We start from the raw sequence: 20,424 nt of genomic DNA on the forward strand, positions 1-20,424 counted from the left end.
GGTACTGGAATTATGAGCTGGGCAGCCTTTGAGTTATAGTGATTTAATCTATTCAGGCTATCACTGGTTAGAACACCTGCCTCAGCATGGCTCAAATACTGTTTGTGTAATCTATTCTTAAAATGCTGGTTTGTTTGAATGCTTTATGAAGGAAGCCACCATCACCAGTGGCCACTTGGGGCCTCTACTGTATTACATTATTGATACCCACGATTTAGGCTTAGAGATACAGTACCTTCCAATGTCCATTTGCTTGCTAATTACCATTATGAAATTTTCAGAATGTGTAAGACCTCAGATACTGGTAGATGAGGATTCCATGTCATAAGATCATGTAGTCAAAGACCAAATATGACAATTGCATTGCTGGGTCATCTACTCCTGGATTTGCTTTCCATCACTGATTATGGCCTTTTCACTCCAGTAACTGGTAGTATTTATCAACAGAGGATTCATTCAGCTAGTATGGGAATAGCTATTGATGAATTTGTGTAAACTTAAAAAAAAATATTTCAGTGCCTCTATAAACATACATGGTGTGAACTAGTACATCCATCTTTGCATGCCGAATCTACTCCAGGTTAGTTAATACCAAACTCTGCTATTTTAATATAGTAGAGCAGTGTTTCTCAAAGTCAGGACTCACTAGGTGCATTGCAACCCAATTTCAGGTGGGTCCCCATTCAATTCAAAATTTTATTTTTAATATATTAGACTTGATGCTACCATGGTATGTGACTGATTTTGGGGTAATGTTACAGATCTGTACTTTTAACAGACTACTATGTATATGCTTTTAACAACAGTAAATGGGACAGACTCCTGGACTTCATTCTTTCTTTCCAGCAAGTTGCTATTAACTTTCTTGCTGTCCCCCAACCCATTTATAGTTTTTGACTTATTTTATATCTCACTTCTTTTTCCTCTAGTTTTTAATTAACCTGCCCCACATTATCTCTCTGAATGTGCGAGTTCAGCACTTTTTCCACAAATTGTCTTTAAACATACTGGGCAACATGCAGTTTTCTGGCTCCAGAGAAAGGGTCCTTGCTCTTGAAGAAGGAAACCTGGAAGCTCCTCATTGCTAATGTAATTTTAAAAAAGACAAGTTTGGGAAAATTACAAAAAAAATTTATTGTTTACTCATGTACATAAAAACATTGAGATATTGAATAAATCTACATTCAAAGCCATGAGTTACACCATCCGTAGAGAGATAAACAGAAAACAGCAAGTTAGCAAAAAAAACTGCACTCTCTCTAAAGAGCTTTTTGTTGCTTAAATATATTCAATAAAATTTTTAAGCAATTAATATTGAATGTTTAGAAAACAATAGGCTGAAGAGTTATATTACATCTTTTCAACAAAGGTACACTGTAATTCACTCAAATTGGACTTGCATTTTAAAGCCACCTGTGAAGAAATTCTTATGTTGCCAAGTAATTTTAAAAAGATTTATGCTTAAGTGAATCCATATCAGTGCTAGGTCAATCTGTACATCTTCACAGCAATCTGCAGTTTGTGTTTAGTTTTGCCACTTCTGTGTACTGATAAAACTAGAGACTTAGCACCACTCAGATTAATTTACAGAAAATTCTTCCCTTCCTGCTTTGAACTTTAGCAAGATGAAAATTTAAATGGCGCAGCCAGCAATTCCCCAATTGTACTTCTGTTTGATTTGATCAATTACCTCAGTCTACACTTGTCTGTTTAGAAATCCGAGTAGTGCTTCAACCTGCAAAGTAAAAATACAGATAACATTCAAAAATCTAGGAGCTGTTCCCAACTAACAATGCTACAAATCAATCTATTGTTAAATTAGTGCACAATCGTAACCTGTGCTGGTACAACCAGGTCACAGTGGCCCGCACTGTATCCAGCGCAGATTAGGTGCAGATTGTAGGTCACCTCAAAGATAATATTTTCCCCCTTACCCTGTGTTGAGCTCCAGCCTGCCCAATGGGACTACTCGGATTTGTGCCAGTTATTTAAACTGACGCAAATCTGAGCAGTGTAAGGCTCCCCAGCTGAGGAGAGGGGGTTACAATCTGGTGTGCACTGCTGCAACCAGTTCTGGCCCCCTCCCAGGCCTGATCTGCCTCATATACCACCCTCCCCCGCTCCGTCCTAAAACTCCCATCCCCACCCCTGGAATGCCTTCCCGTCACCTATGCTGCCCGGTACAAACTTACCCCGTCCAGCCGGCGCAGGGGTTAGATCTGCGTCAGCCCAGCCAACTCCCAAGTTGGCGTAAATGTACCTTATGGCACGTTTGCAACATTCAGGAGCTGCCCTATACAATATATAGGATTGTAGCCCCAATGGGAAGCTGCAGCCAGTGGCCCAGTAGGTCAAGGGAGCCGCTAGTCAAAAGAGTTTGGGAACCACTGATATAGTATCATCCTAAGTAGGTGCAATGAATATCTTTGTCTTAAAATCCAGAAAAAGAGCACGCAGCACATACAAATCCTCAGATATTGTTCATAATCTTTACAATAGTGTAATCAAATGCTTGTTAACTCAGAAATAAACCCAACTGAGTTTAATCTGGCTGACCTCTAGTGTGAATTCTGAAAATGGGTGCAATCCCACCAAAGTTAAGAACTTCCAAGACTGTAATCCTTTGCAGTCTTCTGGTGTGTAAGCATTACAAATTCATTAGGCTTGTGTGAGCCTCTCTTTGCTTTGTCAAGTACTTTTCACTTAAGGTTGCAATCCTATGCATACTTATGTTGGAGTTAGTCTCACTGAAATACAAAGAGCTTACTTCTAAGTTGACATGCCTAGGACTGTATTATATGTGTTTAAGCACTTGCTCAATGCCAAGGAAATCAAATGGGACAAAGTTCTTCATGTGGGTTGAATAGTTGCTTAATTTCTCAGTCTTAAATTTTGGAGTTAAAGCTTGAGAAGTTCTCTTAGTCTGTTTTTTATTTTACACACACATATTTAAATTCACATTACTTTTAAAGTACTAGAAACATTTATCACAGTCAATTGTCTCTCTTAGGAACAAAGCATCAAGGAATATTTTTCTATAATACAGTGGTTTTCAATTGCTGTGCTGCGGCGCAGTGGTGTGCCACGACGCAGCCTCAGGTGTGCCGCGGGGCCAGAAGAGGCAGGCAGCAGCCGCGAACGCGGGGGAGAAGCAACTGTTTTGACCCTCATGCTTTGCATCTCCTGCTGCCAAGTGAGAGGAAGGCTGCACCCCAATCCTCATTTACCTGGGAGTAAGCCCCATTGACTATTGGCTTACTTCTGAGTAGACATGCCTAGGATTGGGTATCAAGTCCAGGCAGAGAAGCCTGGAGGAGGTCCGGCTATGAGAACGAGGGAGGCAGGAGCAGGCAAGCAGGTAGGAAGGGAGCAAGTTTGCTGAGGCCACCAGCCCAAGAACCGGCTGGCCTGGCGAAGGGTCCATGAAACCCCTTTTCCTGCCACAGTTGCCTGCAACTCCCCAAAGCGACCCTCCCTGCCTTGCCTTTTGCCATTCAGGGGAAGGGCTTTGGGCCACAATCCTATCCACACTTACCTGGGGGTAAGCCCCATTGACTATAGTGGGGCTTACTTCTGAGTAGACATATTACCTAGGATTGGGCTTTTGGTCGCACTCTTTTTTCTTAAATACAGGAGCAGGCAATTGGCACTTTTCGCCCACCCCACTCTCTCCCACAGACCCTTCCCCCTCCAAATCTCATAATAGCAGTCAGCACCTCTTACTGTACCTCCCTTCACTCCTTATCTTTCAAAGGTCCAGAATCCCTTTCCTCACATTCTCCTCCCCCCCCCCACTCCAGCTGAATCCTGTACTTCTTTCAATCATGTGTCTTCATTGCCCCTCACCCCACTGTGTGCTCAGTCTGACCTTTCTTTGCCAGCACTTTCTGGCATTACACTTTAATAACATTTTTCCTCCTTTCCAGAATCACATATACTCCAAATTTCATACTCTCCAAACTTCTTGTGAGTCTTTGGCTGCAATCCTAACCACTCTCCTGCGAATAAGCCCCATTGAACAAAACAGGACTTACTTCTAAGTAGACCTGGTTAGGATTGTGCCCTTTGTCACATAATGGTTTAATTGTATTAATTATATTAATTGTAATGTAGTAATTTAATGTAAGTAAAAAACTGGTAGCGTGTCTTGACAATTTTAGTGCCTTGTCAGTGTGCTGTGAGCTGCAAAAGGTTGAAAATGGCTGCTCTAGTAGAAGACCAAAATAGTATCCAAACTTTACTGAAAATCCACAGTAATCCTAAACCTAAGGCTGTTAGGAGAATAAAGAAAACTGAAAACTAAGTAAACTATATTCAAGTTCAGAAGAGATGGGGAGAGGCTTTTAATGTGGAAATCAATTTTATCAAGATCAATGAATTGACAGAATTTGTTTTGATATGACTGGATTAGATAACAAGTATTATAAGGCATGTAATAGCATCCCTCAAATTTTTGGCAATCAATGGTTTAAGAGTAACATTGCAATTCCATTAGTCTAATACAATACATACCTATACAATAAAGCTTTGCCTTTGTCATTTGCTATGGAAAAATATCCACTTCTGGGTGAGAAGTCCATGGATCGAGCTGAACATATTAGCTTTCTTCTGAGCACAGGAAAATTTGAAAACACAGTAAGTGAAGGAATGTGAACCTGTTAAGAAGAATTAACAAAACAGTTAAATAAGTCAGCAGAAGGGGGGAAGGTATCCAAGCGACATAAAATGCATTGTAAGCTACTTTGAAATACCCATTTTATATATGGATTGCATCCTATCTTATCACTCCATGAAAGGAAGCTTCTTCTGTTCATAGGATGGTTGTGCTTGTGGAAGAGTTCACTATGTGAACATGACTCTCCTTCCATTCCCAGAAGTAGCACATTAGGATCTAACACTATAATACAGTAGAAAAAAGGAAGAGAAAATGCAGACCCTACAAATGTAGGGCAAAAAATAAGAGTCTGCCAGGTCAGGTATTTTGAGGTGCCTGTGCTATATATTCTTAGTTATTTCTCAAAGTGCTACCCTGATTTGGGCATTTCCTCTATCCAAAGAGCCCATCGCTAATACAGATGCAGCACGTGACAAAGTGTTTGTTGGCTCTGTAAGTACTATCCCATCATAACTACCACTTTGTTATTTTTTTAAACGGTATGCAAGTACTCTAGACAACCACAACAAGGATTACTTAAACTGGCAACATAGAACACTCAAACGTTCTCAGGGATAAAAGTAATGGTGTCAGAATGTCAATGAATAATAAAATTGTCACAAAGAAAAACAGCCAGCATGAAAAGGAAGAAATTAGAAATTTCTAATTAGAAATTAGACTAGAAACCTTGTCTGGTGGATAGACCTGTGATTGTCAAACTGTGGGTCCAGGACCCATCAGTGGGTTGTGACCCAATTTTTGGTGGTTTGCAAAACTGACAGGGCAGATTAGGCTATGTGCATCAAGGGCTGAATAAGTTGCCACGGGGGGGGGGCACTGCTCCCCAATCACTATTACAGTCAAACCCCTTGGCATTTATAAATCAGGCAGCAGCCTCTAAAACGTTTGGGAACCATATAGATCAATGGGTTTGACCCTGTATAAGACATCCTCATATGTTAGAGTTAAGAAACAAACAAAAAACAGGTATGCTAATTAAGCACACTGATCTGTAATACCTCCTTAATAAATTAAACAATTTGATAAAAATTCTTACTAGTCTCACTGCATTGTCAGCTTTGTTGGAAGCCATTGCTAATATTTCAGTTGTGGGATTGAAGGACAGTGACGTAGCAGCAGTGACCAAGTTCATTATAGCTTTAAGAGGTTTAGGATTAGTTTCTCTGAGACAATCATCATGGGCATACACATTCACGACTCCAGAAGTGCAGCTAGAAGAAAGGATATTTCATACGGTTATTTCCAATTACGCATGCAGAAGCAACTTTCTGCATTAACTACCGGAAAATAAAAAACATATATACTAATTTCTCAGGGCTTCTGTGTAGCAACAGGAATGCTGTCAGTTTCACAGCAAAACTGCCTGGTATGCTTCTGAGTGAATGCTGCAGTTGTCAGAAGCATCAGCTGCAAGCCAGAAATCAGTTCTGGTAAGCCTCCGGAACTGGTAAACAGAGCTTTCCCGATCACTGACTGTTGGGTAGCACAACTTTTAATGTAATAAGGTAAAACATGACCACTAAATGGCAATGAAAACATGCAAGTAAACTTGAGTAAACTTTGCAGTCCTATGAATTCTAATCAAATGGCTTCAAAATGATAATGCTGGTCATAACACACATACCCATTGCCCTTTCAGAAAATGTTACCAAACTGCCAAAGAATGTATTGAAAATAAAAATAATTCGTTTCCATATTCTATCCATTTTATATTTATATCTGAAAAAGAAGCCATAGGACATTTTAAATTTGGCCGACAACCCATCATATAGAGCTGCAAGTAGTATTCTAAAAGTTACTAATTTCCCTTAAAAAAAGGTTTCTGCAAACATGGTGTCTACTTGACTTAATAGCATTGCAACATCATATTGGGCAGCTCTTAGTTTAATGTCTTCTGCAGAATGCCATTAGTCAGTGAGGAGGAAAAAGTATTCTATTACTTCACATGCACCAGCTGTTTGACCTTTATCAAAAGACAGGTTCTGGGACTCAGTCCTGGTTCAAATTAGGCATTCATGCCAGAGATGAAAGCAAAGATACTCTTTCTATGTTATGCTGTCTGCCAGTACACGCATCATAAGCTGTGTAAGGGATAGCAATTGCCCTCAATACTCCCATTTTTAAAGTAATGACTGTATTTAATTGGGAATGGCCAAGAGAGAAGTCTACAGAATGGGGCTGGGTTGAAAGTCAGTAATCCCTGCAAAAGAATGTGCAGTATTGAATTAGGTTTCAAATGAGGAGAGCAATCTCTGTCAACGTTTTAAACATCTTTAGCGCATTTTGCAAAGCCTGAAACTTGGTTTGCAACCCGTTTGCCTTATATTTGGTAACCCTTTCTGGTAACTTGTCAAGAGATGACTAACTAAATTATATCTACTTGTCCTTTTCTGAATTCAACCTCTTAATAAAGTCTGGCTACACCTGAAATTTTCAGCATCACCTCTATTATCAGCAAACTACTATACACTGGATGCACTTGACTGGACTGAACATATTAGTCTTAAAATGCTAACCTTGGTTTTTACTCACCCACATGCCACATACTGACTGTTTTTTGAGACTGCAATACATGTACCATGCAGACAACCTTCATCAGTAAAACGGTTCAGGCACTGCCTACTTTTCACATCCCACACAAAGACTTCGCCTTCATCTGGTAGACAAACATAAAGATGATGTTAGTGAAAGCAATATGCTCATCCTACGACAGTCATCAAAATATTATATTTGAAAAATCAACTAAACCATGATCAACCCACAACTTGGTTGCATCCTGAGCATGTTAAAAAGCAGCTGTGGAAGCTAGCTTCTGTGCTACTTCTATGACACAGTAGCCCCCTGTGTCCACCAGAAATCTCTCTGGGTGGGGGTTGGAGGTCTTTCCAAAACAGAACAGCATAGGGCAGTTCTGAAGAATTAAGAATTAAGGGGAGACTGGCAAAAAATCTCCTCTCATGAAACAGAACACCTTCCTTTCCCAGAAAAGGATATAAGGTACTATAACAAGAAATAGCCTCCTACTAAAAGGTTTTAAATACTATTTGTGTACCAGTTATGTTTACAATACGTTAATAAAAAATTACATTCATCATCTGTGGAACTTCCAGGGAAATGAAGTTATTTTAGCCACCTCATTGTTATTTTGGCATCTGGTCAACACCAATTTTTTATCAGGCATTTCTGTGTTAAATATTATCCATTGTCACTAAGCTAAGTGATTGATGGTTTATTCCCCTGGCTGTTGCTACTTGTTTTGGATTTTATTATTGATTTTATGGACTATGCAATACATTGATTATGTGGGTTGCCTTGATGGCCCATTAGGGGGCCAAAAGGTCAGATATAAACCTCAAATGAAACAATAAACGTAAAAGGTATGACTGCTGTGTAGTTTGCTTCATTGTTTTATGGAACGGTTGTTTTGAATGGTGAACGTTATTGTACTAAAATCTTAAAACATATGCTGCTCTGGATGCTCCTTAAAATAATCAGGCTATTCCTACTATGCTTACAGAGATTGAGAATAAGTAGTCTAATGAGGTGATTCTTTCAGTGGACAATACACACATGCAAACAATACATAATTATATACATAATTACGTTTGAAAGACTTACCAGAGTGGGTGTAAATTTTGCTGCCATCTGGAGAAAAAGTTGATGCAACAGCCCTCCCATTTATTTTCATGTTGCCAACTAGCTCTTTTGTCTAACAAAGAGACATAACACTCATCAACACCATTATTCACAAAATGCTTAAGGCAGCCTGTCACCAGTGTACACAAAGATTTTTCCTACGATCTCCATAATACTGTTTGCATATTCCATAAACTCTTGATGAAAATTTTAAATCACAAAACTGATTTAAATGATAAAGCTCAGATGAGAAAGCTAATGAATGGCCATGTGGATCAACATAATCACAGCTAATAAATTTACAATATTATAAACCAGGGGTGCCCAAACCCCGGCCCTGGGGCCACTTATAGCCCTCAAGGATGAGCCTCTGGCCCTCCTGAGACTTGCTGGAGCCCACGCTGGCCTGATGCAACTGCTCTCAGCATGACAGCCAACTGTCTGACCTCTCGCGTGAGCTGTGTTCCTTCACGAGGATTTCTTCACAGCTTATTGTTTCATATCTGTGATGCAGCAGTGACAGCAAAGGAAAGGCTGGCCTTGCACAAAGCAAGGCCTTTTATAGGCCATGAGCTATTGTAAGACCTTCGTTGATTCATATAAGTTCCATCTCTAATATATTTATGTAAATTTATTCAAATTTGAAATGTAAATTTTTCCCCCAGCCCCAACATTGTGTCAGAGAGATGACGTAGCCCTCCTGCCAAAAAGTGTGGACACCCCTGTTATAAACCCACAGTCTATTTCAAATCTGAATAGCATATATGCTATATATATTTTAAAGAACGAATGTGCTAAATGCATTTTAGGTTCAACTGAACATATTAGTTTTTAAAATGTCACTCTCAATGAGAATTCATATTAAAAATAATGCCATAGCCTGTCAATAAAATTGTACTGTTGTCTGAACCAACAATTCCAAATTTCCAAAAATTCCAAAAATTCAAGTAGAGAACCCTACCTTGATTGTTATCAAATGCAGATAACCTGATGTCCCACTGAGGAGGAGAAATTTCCCATCTGGAGAAACTTCAAATTTTCGGACAAATTTCTCCTCTAGGCCTTAAATTCAAAAGATATGCTGTAATATCTTTGATATGTTAGAACTAAAGCAACCTTTTATTCTAAATCTTAAGAAACATTGGGAGCAATCCTAACCCACTTTCCAGCACCAACATAAGGGAAATGCTGCTCCGAGGTAATGGAGCAAACATTCCCTTACTTTGAGGAGGCCTCCATGAGTGCCACCCAACTGCAAAATGCAGCACACGTCCCACTGGCACAGGCATGCCAGTGCTGGAAAGTTGGTTAGGATTTGGACCATTATGAATTAATTTGGGTGCTTGCTTGTTACTTCTGTTTGCAGAACTGGGAAGAGATTCCAAAGGGAACTTTTTAGTTACCAAGAAGTTATTTTTAAAGAAAAGTCCTTCTTTATCACTGAAAAGCTAGGAAGTGGTTCACTTTCTGAATATAATACATTCTTTCTGTTCTGTATGACAGAATTTTTGTGCCATAGTTTCTTCCATACCTACCTAGTTCTGGCAAGACTGTGCCTACAGAGGAAGTAGGCCACCTACTCTTGCTCTCTCCCACAGGACACTACCAGACATATACTATGCCAGTATAGTTCCACACACCAAATAAGGGGGTTGGAGAAAATGCACTTTTCTGTCTCACATATGTAGTACCCATCACAAGCAACATATCTCCTGCATCACCCAGATTGACAACCATCAGACAAAATATGTCAAGTTACTTGGAGTGGGTGCTGCCCTATCCATGAGAAGCATTACTTCTTTCCTGGCATAGGTAATCATTGCACAAAAGTCTGCAAGTTCGTTCAATGAGAGGAAAATATTCTAATTTTTTCCAATTTAAATGCTTTCACACAAGCTAGCAAGGTTAACTGGAAAGGATACTGCATAACTACCTGATCTACAGAAAGCAGTCAACCAAACCAGTTATTAATCTGCAAAAAGCAAGTAGGGAGTAATAAGTGCAACACAAAATATTTGCCAAGCCTTTTGCTCTGTAATTCATAAAGAAAAATATGGTTTTCGGTCTTGCAGAGACAATGTTCTGTTTAATAAATGTGTGTGTGTGTGGGGGGGGGGGAAGATGTAAAGCAGTTAACCTTACCTCTGATATGTTTTACAGGAATAATCTTTCCACCCATCATGTCATATATATAGAACAGCTTGTTGCGTACAGAACTGGCTATAACTTGCTCTCCATCTGCACTGAAGGATGCCTTGTAGACTGGAAAGCCTTCCAAATGAATACTCTGTATCTTTGGATTAGTATTACCATCCACCTTTAAAAAGAGAATTGTTTTCACTTTTCACTGCAATCGGTGCATAAGAAGATTTTTAAAATACAGAGGTAATGAATGGGTAAACTAATTTGTCCTGAATTTAAATATCCAATTAATTAAAAAAATTAAGTCTTGCACATGCACATGCACACTCACACACTCCTCCCTCCTGCATGTCCATAACCCTGGGCTTATAAGTGCATGTGGACCTCTAGTCTGCCATTGCAGGATGGAGCTCGATGAAGCAAGGAACTCATCCAGCTCAATGCCAAACAATAGGGGAGTCCTGCTTGCTTGAAACTCTGGACCACAGCTAGTTCTTAAGTCTAATACTTCACATACTGCTTTTTACCCCATACATGCAGGCATCACAGCAAAGTACACAGTCCAACTTCGATATCCCTGGGGATTCCAGAATTGAATCCCCCCACAAATACCAAAATCCAGATACTGAGGTCACCATTTAAATGCCTTTAAAAAGAAAAAGTGTTCCAAAATCACATTTATTACTTTTGCATGATCGTGCGGTTTCCAAGCAAGGCTAAAAATAGCTTAAAAGATGCACTGTGGGGTTGTATGGTGGTTCCTTGCTCCTCTTGGCATCACCCCAGAATGCAACTGTGTTACCCCACAGTGCATCTTTTGAGTTATTTTTAGCTCTGAGTGGCTTGGAAACCACATGGTTTGATCGTGCAAAGGTAAGAAACAGATGTTTGGCATGCTTTTTCATTTTAAGGCACGTAAATGATGATCCCAGTATCAGAGGGCAACTGCAGCAAATTAAATTTGTTGATGCTAAGGTTGCACCTGTACTTCAGCCAACCAGTTTCTATAACATAGAAAAATGCAAAGCAAAAAAATTATTTTCCATACAATTTAAAAGCAATGTGCATTTCACCACAATTTTAGAGAACTAAACTGATGTGTTCACTAACTTCTCACCTGAAAAAGGGATATAGATTGATCTAGTCCAGCTGTCATAACAACTTGAGCAGAAGGATGAAATTGTACCGTTGTCAGTTTTGTATCTGACAGACGTTCATTATTAGCATGCAAGCAGTTCTTCATCTAGGAGACAGAATAAGAGTATACATGGTCATTGTGAAGCCATGCAACCACTACAACTTTATAGAAATGTAAAATAAAGCTTATATTTTGCTATATTTCAGTAAGTTTGCTACTAATATTATTAACACACTCTACCACAGTACAAAATCCAGTCATTCTAGCAGATTTTATGAATACTCAGGTATTTACTTAGTCTTGGATGGATACCTTACAGAAGCATAAAATGCTATTCTTTCCCCCATTTAAAGAATGTACTACGGATCCTTTTCCTCAGGTCTAGCTATTAATGCTTAAAGATTCTAAAAGCACAACGAGATTCAATTAGAATTTGTGTCTATAATTTAGCTGAAGCGTCTACATTTAAGTTTCTGTCCTATTGTTATATAAAGAACTTACAGTACACCTCTGTGCCTATCTACTCAGAAGTTCTACTGACATCAGTTGGGTTTACGTGTGTGCATAAGATTGTACTCATAAGACTGCACTCTCAGAATCGTTAAAGGTCAGCATATTATGTAAGATAAAGCAAGAAAATGGAAAATTGTTATCTGAATATAGAAAAAGTGGGTTTACTTTTGAAGGATCATGTAAATATTTTTTCAAAAAGACTTTACCATGAGACTGCTCAGGTATGAAAGTGCTCTCAGCTGAACTACATGCAGGCTATCCTTATAAAAACATTTATTTTTTCTCAGTTGTTAAGCTACCCCCCCAAAGGCTATGAACCCCCAAATATCAGTTTGTCAGAACCTAAAAAACATTGTGTGCATAAAGCAAACTATAATAATTTACCTGTAAAATACCTCTTGGTAAAGAGTCTGACACGGTCACAAAATTGCCTGTCTTGCATAACAGATCACCATCCTCTTCATCTTCACTGTCATCTTAAAGACATTCCATTTAATATTACATTTATTATTTTATCTACGTTTAAAATATTAACTGTACAAACATTTATTTATAAGTACTTGCATCCCTTCTTTTTCTCCCCATTAGAACTTGCTCAACACAACTTACAACACAACACAAATTACAAAAAATTTTTAAAAACGAAACAATTATAATAGAGAGCCAGAATGCTGTAATAGTTCAGAAGTTGGAATGAGACTTGGAAGATCCAGGTTCATATCCCAGCCATGAAACTTCCTGGGTGAACTTCGGCCAGTCATTATTTCTCAGCTTAACCTACCTCACAGGGCTGGCATGAGCACAAAAAGACGGAAGAAACTATGTACACCACCCTGAGCACCTTGAAGATAGGGTGGTTTAAAAATATGAAAATAAAATACACAGCTACAACACAGAGAGTGAAAAAAACAAACCATCAAAGGCAGCATAAACTAAAAAAGGAACGGAAAACAATTCTAAACCTCTAAAGTTAAAAATAAACACTAGTGGCGGAACCTGTAGGAGGACCCTCTAGCTGACCTCAGAGGGAGGACTATTTTGTAAGGGTGGAAGCAGTTCTTGAAATACCTTGGTTACAAGCCATTGAGGGGTTTAAGAGTAATGGATAAGTACCTTGAACTGCTTGCAGAAATGGACGAGCAACCAGTGAGTGACATAATAGTAAAGCAACACAGGTTGCAATCCTAACCACACTTTCCTGAGAGTAAACCCCATGAACACAATAGGACTTACTTCTGAGTAGACATGCATAGGATTGTGCCCACAGTTAAACTGCCTGACATGAATCATGCATTCCAGAAATGGTTGACAATCCTTTATGTAGAATTCAGGTTTCCTAATAGCACCTCTGACTCTCCCAGACCTAATTTCAAGTAGTTGACATGTTAAAGAAAAATGTCAATCTAAAACCAAACATAGTATAGGGGGGTCTCCTTATCTGAATTTCACAATTCAGAAAAATCTTTTTTACCTTCATTTTTTGTTTTCTGGACTTTCTTCTTTCTACCTCTTTGTGCCCAAGAAGGGGTTCCTCCCATAGCACTCTGAAATCTATGGAAAAAAAATAGTTTGCAGCATCCCTACAAAATAACACACATAACATGACAGATCTCAAAACATATCTGTCATGTTTGAAGAGGGGAGCATTGAGCATGAAGCAGGTGGCTTGAGAAGAGCCTGGGTAAGAAGTCCCCGAGAGCAGATTGGCTTGTTTATTCGCTCTCCACTACCTTCTGGTCATACATATCTTGACTTGTGATGCAAGGCTGAAAGGCAGGTGCTTAGATGAAGGGCAGTATGGTCAGGAAGAGTAGTACTCTCTCTGCCATATCACAGCCCACACAAAGTTTCTCATCCTGATCATATGGAAATTCCTGTCAAGTATTCACACACTAATACTGTAGTATGCAGCACTCCCTCCTCATCTTGCTTAATTCAAATCACACTTGCTTAAGGAATTTATTTTCCTTTACATTTGAAATTAAAGCAGTTCCCACTTGTGTCGCTACGGGGGTGCGGGCCACACCAGGTGATATGCCAGGGGGGTGATGAGCCCTGGGGGGAGGATGTGCTAACTTCGCAGCATTAGGAGCTACCCCATCATGCCATCAGCCACTGGATGCAGAATGGCCAGAGGAGTGCAGTGCAAAAAATAAAATTGAAACTGCTCCTTTCCTTCAAAAGTTATGGCCAAAAAACCGGAAAGAAAAAATGCATGGAGCCCCATGGAAAGTGAGCCGAATTGCATGTTTGCTCGTGAGTAGGTGTACTTGCCATAGTCCGTCAGAAAGGGCGAGCTGAGAGGAATCCAACGACACCAGATTGGTCCCGATCCAATGAATGCAGCCCCCAAAAAACACCCAAGAAGCTCCCCCTCCCAGTTGCAAGTCTGAGCCCGGAAAGAAGCCACGTGGCTGCGTTTACTCATGAGTAGGCGGACTTGCATTAGTCAATGCAGGCTGAGAGGCTCCAAGGACATCAGAATGGTCTTCATCCAATGTGCAGCCCCCCAAAACACCTGAGAAGGAGGTTCCTCCCTCTCAGCTGCCTCCCTCCCAGTCTATGGAACCCTATGGAAAGCAAAGCAGCCTCACAGTCATGTTTATTCGAGAGTAGGCAGACATGCCTTGGCTGGTGGTCAGGCCAGGCAAAGGGGAATGTAAGGACACCAGAAGGGTCCTGATCTGATGGAGCTGCTCAGCCTCCCCCCACCTTAAAAAGAACAAAAAAGAGGCTTGAATGGTAAGGGGAAAGTTTTCTATTTTGCACTTGTGAAGCCAGGTGGGTCTTTATTCTGATGTGCCTGAAATAGAAGAACTTTAAACTGGGTACTGGGAGGGCTGGAAATCTCACTGATTCTTTTTTTGGGGGGGGGGGGTTATTGCAGGCAGGCTACAAAGTAAGCCCCATTGACCACTATGGGACTTACTTCAGAGTAGACATGCATAGGATTGGGCTCACAGGCTGCAATCCTACCCACACTTTCCTGACAGTAAGCCCCATTGACCACTATGGGACTTACTTCAGAGTAGACATGCATAGGATTGGGCTCACAGGCTGCAATCCTACCCACACTTTCCTGAGAGTAAGCCCCATTGACCACAATAGGACTTACTTCAGAGTAGATTCACTTGGTGGAACAGGAGCAGCACCCCCTTATTTAATTTTATTTATTTATTTATAATTATTTATTTTAATTTGCTTGATGATGTCACTTCTGGCCATGACATCACTTCCAATGGGTCCTGGACACATTGTCATTCTAAAAAGTGGGTCCCAGTGCTAAAAGTCTGAAAACTGCTGCAATAAGGTGTTAGTAAGTTGACACAGGTGTGTGTGTGAGAGAGACTACAAGTTTTCAAAATCACTAAAATCAGAATTTGGAGATATAATACCATCATGTTATATATCAATCAATGATTAATTTCATGCAGAATGCAATGAAACAAACCACATTGAAATATCTGTGTTATAACAAAAGGTACAACAAAAAACTGGTGGGGGCGGGGAGATGGTACATCACCACGCCCACCTGGGGCGCTGCCCCGCCCACTACATGGGGTGATGCACAGGCCTCTCGCACTGGGTGACGTGAATCCTAGTGATGCCACTGGCAGTTCCCATACAAGACTTCTATACAAGACTCCCACCATAGAGATCGTTGCACTGTTCCATACCACTGTACATTCAGCAATATGTCTAGCAGCAGGGTCCACAAATTGCCCTGTTCCTTACTAGTCAAGTCTCTAGCCTCAATTATTCCAATTCCAGTTCTTCTGCATATGTAGAAAGCTTCTGGGAGAGACAAAGATTTTGGATACTTGCAGAGGTTTGAATAAGAAATAGCAGATTTTTGCCTGCTTTTTCTTAGTTGGATTTTTTTTTTTTTTGGCTGGGTTACCATTCTTCAGTCAACAAAAGTGTAACCCTAGAACTGGAAAGTCCCAGCTTCCTGCTCAGTTAGGAATCTCTGTGTGATCATGAACTAGTTGCTATCTCAGCCTTACTTGATTCAGAGTTACAGCAAGGATAAAACAGGGATGGGATATGCCAACCTGAGCTCTTTATAGGAAAGGCTCCTTATAGGAAATGTAATAAACAGATACAGGGGGCTCCTGTATCCACATATTAGGTCTGTGTGCACCCGCCCCCCGCATGCATCCCTTCGCCTCTGGAGGGTACTCTGAGCCCAGCAGAGGCTGCGCACGTCTGCTCACTTCTCCGGGCCTCCTAATGCCTTATAAGGCATTAAAAACATCACTTCTGATTTTCTTGTGAAACCAGAAGTCACATTTTATTTTACTGTAAGGCTTAGTCTGATGGATGGACGTGTGCCACTTCTGCTGGGCTCAGAGGACCCTCTGAAGGCGAGGGGAGCAGAGCTCCCCTTGCCTCTAGTGGGTGGGTGGGTGCATTCCCTGGTATCTGCGGTCCCACGGGGGGGTTCAAGAACAGAACCCCCACGGATCCCAAGGCATGCCTGTATTTTAGTATGCTGCTTTTAAGGCAAAAAGTAGCTTTTCTTCTAGTATGATATAAAAGTAGCTTTTATATCAATTTTAATATAAATTTTTAGCAGCATAAAAAACAGCAACAACTTTGGGTAGTGTCTATACTTTTATTGTGCATGTAATCACGTTTGAAAATAGGGTCAATTAGCTTACATGTTGCCTGTTGCAAAAAAACATAGGAAAAGGCCGGTTTTGAACTAGGAATTAGATATTTGAGGCTATCTATAAAATAAAATCTTTAAAAATAAAATTTCTCAAAGATTACATCTTTCTGTATAGGTTAGAACAAACACTTACTGTTCTTGAAGTCTCCTTTGAAGTTTTTCTTTAGTAAGCTTTCTTTCTTCGTCACTTTTCATCATATTTTTCCGATACCGGTGGGTCATATCAATTCTAGGAGAACAATGCCATATGTTAATCTGCACCATTTTCTAAAATCATTCTCAGTACTTTAAGAGTGAGAGTAGGCAGTTTACTTAGACAGTACAGTGACAAGCTGGTTATATTGTACCCTATGTTAACCAGCTTATGTTGCAAGTGATTGTCTATGGCTGCAATCCCAACCACACTTTCCTTAGAGTAAGCCCCATTGAACAAAATAGGACTTACTTCTGAGTACACCTGGTTAGGATTGTGCCCCAAATCTCCATTCTGTTCAGCCACATAACTTTTTCGGTCAGCAACAAGTTTCCAGCAATTCTAAAGGTCTTAAACAACAGATCAGCATGTCTTTTTAAATGGGAATTAAGTATACAAATTAATACCTTCACCTAGAAACCAGTGCTTCCCAGTCTTTGGCAACCTGCGATGACCCCACAGGCTGCAAATGTAGTGCACGCTCCCAGAAGTGACTGGCGATGTCATTGCTAGTTACTTCCAGGTCAAGAGACTGTGCAGGATGCTACAAACAGATGGAAGAGGTTCAGGGGAGGCAGGAGGTTCTTTCTCAGCATGCAAAAACTGCATGTAGGAGTTCAGCCTGCTGGGCTGAGTCTCTTAGCACCATTTGTAGTATCCTGCCAACCAGCTGATGGCTTGCACATCCCAAGGACACCTCATGACACAGATTGGGAACCCCAGAAAAGGTTAAGACTTTAAATGACAGATTTAAGACCTTTAGACACTACTCTAAGCATGGCAAGTCCCCAAGAGTTCAATGAAATTTGCTTACTAAGCACACCTTTAGTTTATCCCACACTGTTCACAAATTGAATTACTTACATTTCTTCAGCATCATCGTCTTCATCTACCCATGCTGGCTTTTTAGATGGAAAAAAACTATCTTCAGTTTCATTCTCCACTTCCGAGTCAGACTCTCCTTCTAGAAGGTTCCCACTGACCACATCATTGAGCTTTGAAAAGAAAAAGCACAACCTTTACAAGCTTACAAGTTTTTTTTTAAAAAGTATCACAGCTTAGAACAGACACTATTTAACAGTTTTCCAGAATGCCATCATTGTGCATTCTCATACTATTTATTAGAACAGTGTTTCTCAAACTGTGGGTTGGGACCCACTAGGTGGGTCGCGAACCAATTTCAGTTGGGTCAATTTAAGCCTATATAATCTCCTTCCAAACCCACAGTAGCTAGTAAGGTTTCATGGTTCTTGCTCCTTATCTGAAACAACAGATAGAGAACTGGGCTAGAAAGTGGTATACTGTAGCTACTAAAGTATAAACTGGTGTCATGGATATTTATTAGTCACTGGATGTCAGTATGCCCTCTCAGCCCAACTCTACTACTTGGTCATTGATAACCACACTCCTCCTCTGTCTTGGCAAGCAGTAAACAGATTTAAGACTTGACATATTTTAAAATGTCCCTGAGGTAATGTGGCTGAACTTGACACTGAGTTTAAAAACTGTTTTTGTTATCAAATCTACCATAGTGTGAATTTTATTAAAACTAAGTTAAAGCTTGTGTGCATAGCTTGTGAATAAAACAATAAATGATTTACTGTTAATTGTTTTGTTACGATGCTTCAAATCATTTATTGTACGGTTAAACCATTTAGCAGAGGGGTGTCAAACATAAGGCCTGCAGGCTGAATGCAGCCCCCAGAAGCATTTATCCATCCCCATTATATTTGGGCTCTCTCATAACTTGACAACATGAACATATGGTTGGCAACCTTCAGTCTCGAAAGACTATGGTATAAGCCTACAGCACCCAGTATTCCTAGGCGGTCTCCCATCCAAGTACTAACCAGGCCTGACCCTGCTTAGCTTCCGAGATCAGACAAGATCGGGCATGTACAAGACTTGCACATTTCCTCTTCTGTCATTTGAAGCTAATGAGAGAACGAAGCGCTTATTTCTGGTCGTCATCTGCTTAATGATGCCACTTTCTACTTAAATGACATCACTTCTGGCCCTCAGCAGGTGTCATGAACGCTACCTTCGGTCTTCTAACTGAAAAGAGTTTGACACCCCTGTTTTAGCAGAACAACCTTCCCTTATGAGTCAAAGTTCCTAGTCTGCATGTCAGACAGAATTTCAACACCAGATGTGCACAGATCACGGTCACCTGCTGAATTCCCATTTGTCTTGCACCACTTTCAGGGTGCAGGAGTGTTGATGGCAGAAACAAGAAAAGGTGGTGGGAACCACCAAGTTCATGAAGTCTGTGAATCAGAATGATGCCCCTTAGGGTCCAATCCTGTCCAACTTTCTAGCACTGATGCAGCTGCAGTGTAGCCCCATGGTAAGGGAATAAGGCTGCAATCCTATGCACACTTTCCTGAGAGGAAGCCCCATTGACTCTAATGGGACTGACTCCTGAGGAGACATGCACAGGATTGGGCTTTAAGGCTGCAATCCTACCCACCCTTACCTGGGAGTAAGCCCCATGGAGTCTAATGGGATTTACTTCTAAACAGACTTGCACAAGATTGGGCTCTTAATGTCTTTACCGTGAGGCCTCTGCGACTGTCCCCCACGGCAGGAGGCAGCGCAGGCCCCACTGGCAGGGCTGCATCAGCACCGGAGAGCGGGACAGGCCTGGGCCCTCAGCCACCCACCCTGCAGCTCAGGGAAGCGCCCAGGAACAGACGGGAGAGGCCACCTGTGCGGAAGGGCCTTGCAGCCGCCGGAGCAAGTCCGCGCTCTCCTCAGCGCCCCCGAAGATCAGCTCCTCCAGGCAGCGCTCCGCGGCCGGCTTCTCCGCCAGAAGAGCCAAGTGCTGAGCGCGGCGGCGCTGCTCCTCCTCCTCCTGGGCCGCCTCGCAGTCGTCGCCTCGCTCAGCGGCCCCGCGCCTCGAGCCGGCTCCAGGCCGCTCCTTCCCAGGCCGAGGCCGCTTTCGCCCCGCCAGCGCGTGGCGGCGAGGAACAGCCTCCCTCTCCTCCTCCATGCTTCGAGCCTGAAGCACCAGCCCGCTTCCGTCCACGTGCTCCGGAAGCCTCCTTCACACTCGGTACCATAGAGACGGAGGAGCGCGGAGGGGGGGCGACGTTGACACATTCGTGCAATTGAAAGAGCGCTGCCAGTCCCCCAGCGACCGTTGGAGCAGCGCGCAGAGGTGGTATAGTTGCACCATAGAGACTTGGGGGTAGCGCACCCCATACGGGAGCGGTGAAATGGAACAAGGAAGTAAGGACTGCCTCCCCCTCTCTCAGCACCCCCCCTTTCCCTTGGGAAGGGACCTCACGTGACTGTTCTGGCTCCGCCCCTTTCACATGACCCAATTTTTCAATTTTATTGCTCCCCCTCCGCCTCCTCATAACAACCGCTCTCTGGGCGGGGCGTACCAATGTCTGTGCCGCGGGGGTGAGCCATGATCTTTGCCAGAACGGCAAACACCTCCTCATTAT

General features: G+C 41.5%; 1 protein-coding gene across 1 annotated transcript; it reads right to left on the reverse strand.

Annotated features, from left to right (window-relative positions):
• Positions 1-1,164: 1,164 nt before the first annotated feature.
• On the reverse strand, positions 1,165-19,965 carry UTP18 (UTP18 small subunit processome component). Its single transcript, XM_066616060.1, has 13 exons — positions 19,680-19,965; positions 17,837-17,967; positions 16,913-17,008; positions 13,576-13,655; positions 12,489-12,580; positions 11,571-11,696; positions 10,454-10,628; positions 9,273-9,373; positions 8,294-8,384; positions 7,208-7,331; positions 5,712-5,886; positions 4,513-4,655; positions 1,165-1,735 (listed from the first exon to the last, which is right to left on the reverse strand). Exons 1-13 carry the CDS (start codon positions 19,962-19,964, stop codon positions 1,711-1,713), a joined length of 1,644 nt encoding a protein of 547 aa, XP_066472157.1. The 5' UTR covers position 19,965; the 3' UTR covers positions 1,165-1,710.
• Positions 19,966-20,424: the final 459 nt, after the last annotated feature.

Source organism: Tiliqua scincoides, chromosome 2 (assembly GCF_035046505.1).
Source record: "Tiliqua scincoides isolate rTilSci1 chromosome 2, rTilSci1.hap2, whole genome shotgun sequence".
Taxonomy (NCBI): domain Eukaryota; kingdom Metazoa; phylum Chordata; class Lepidosauria; order Squamata; family Scincidae; genus Tiliqua; species Tiliqua scincoides.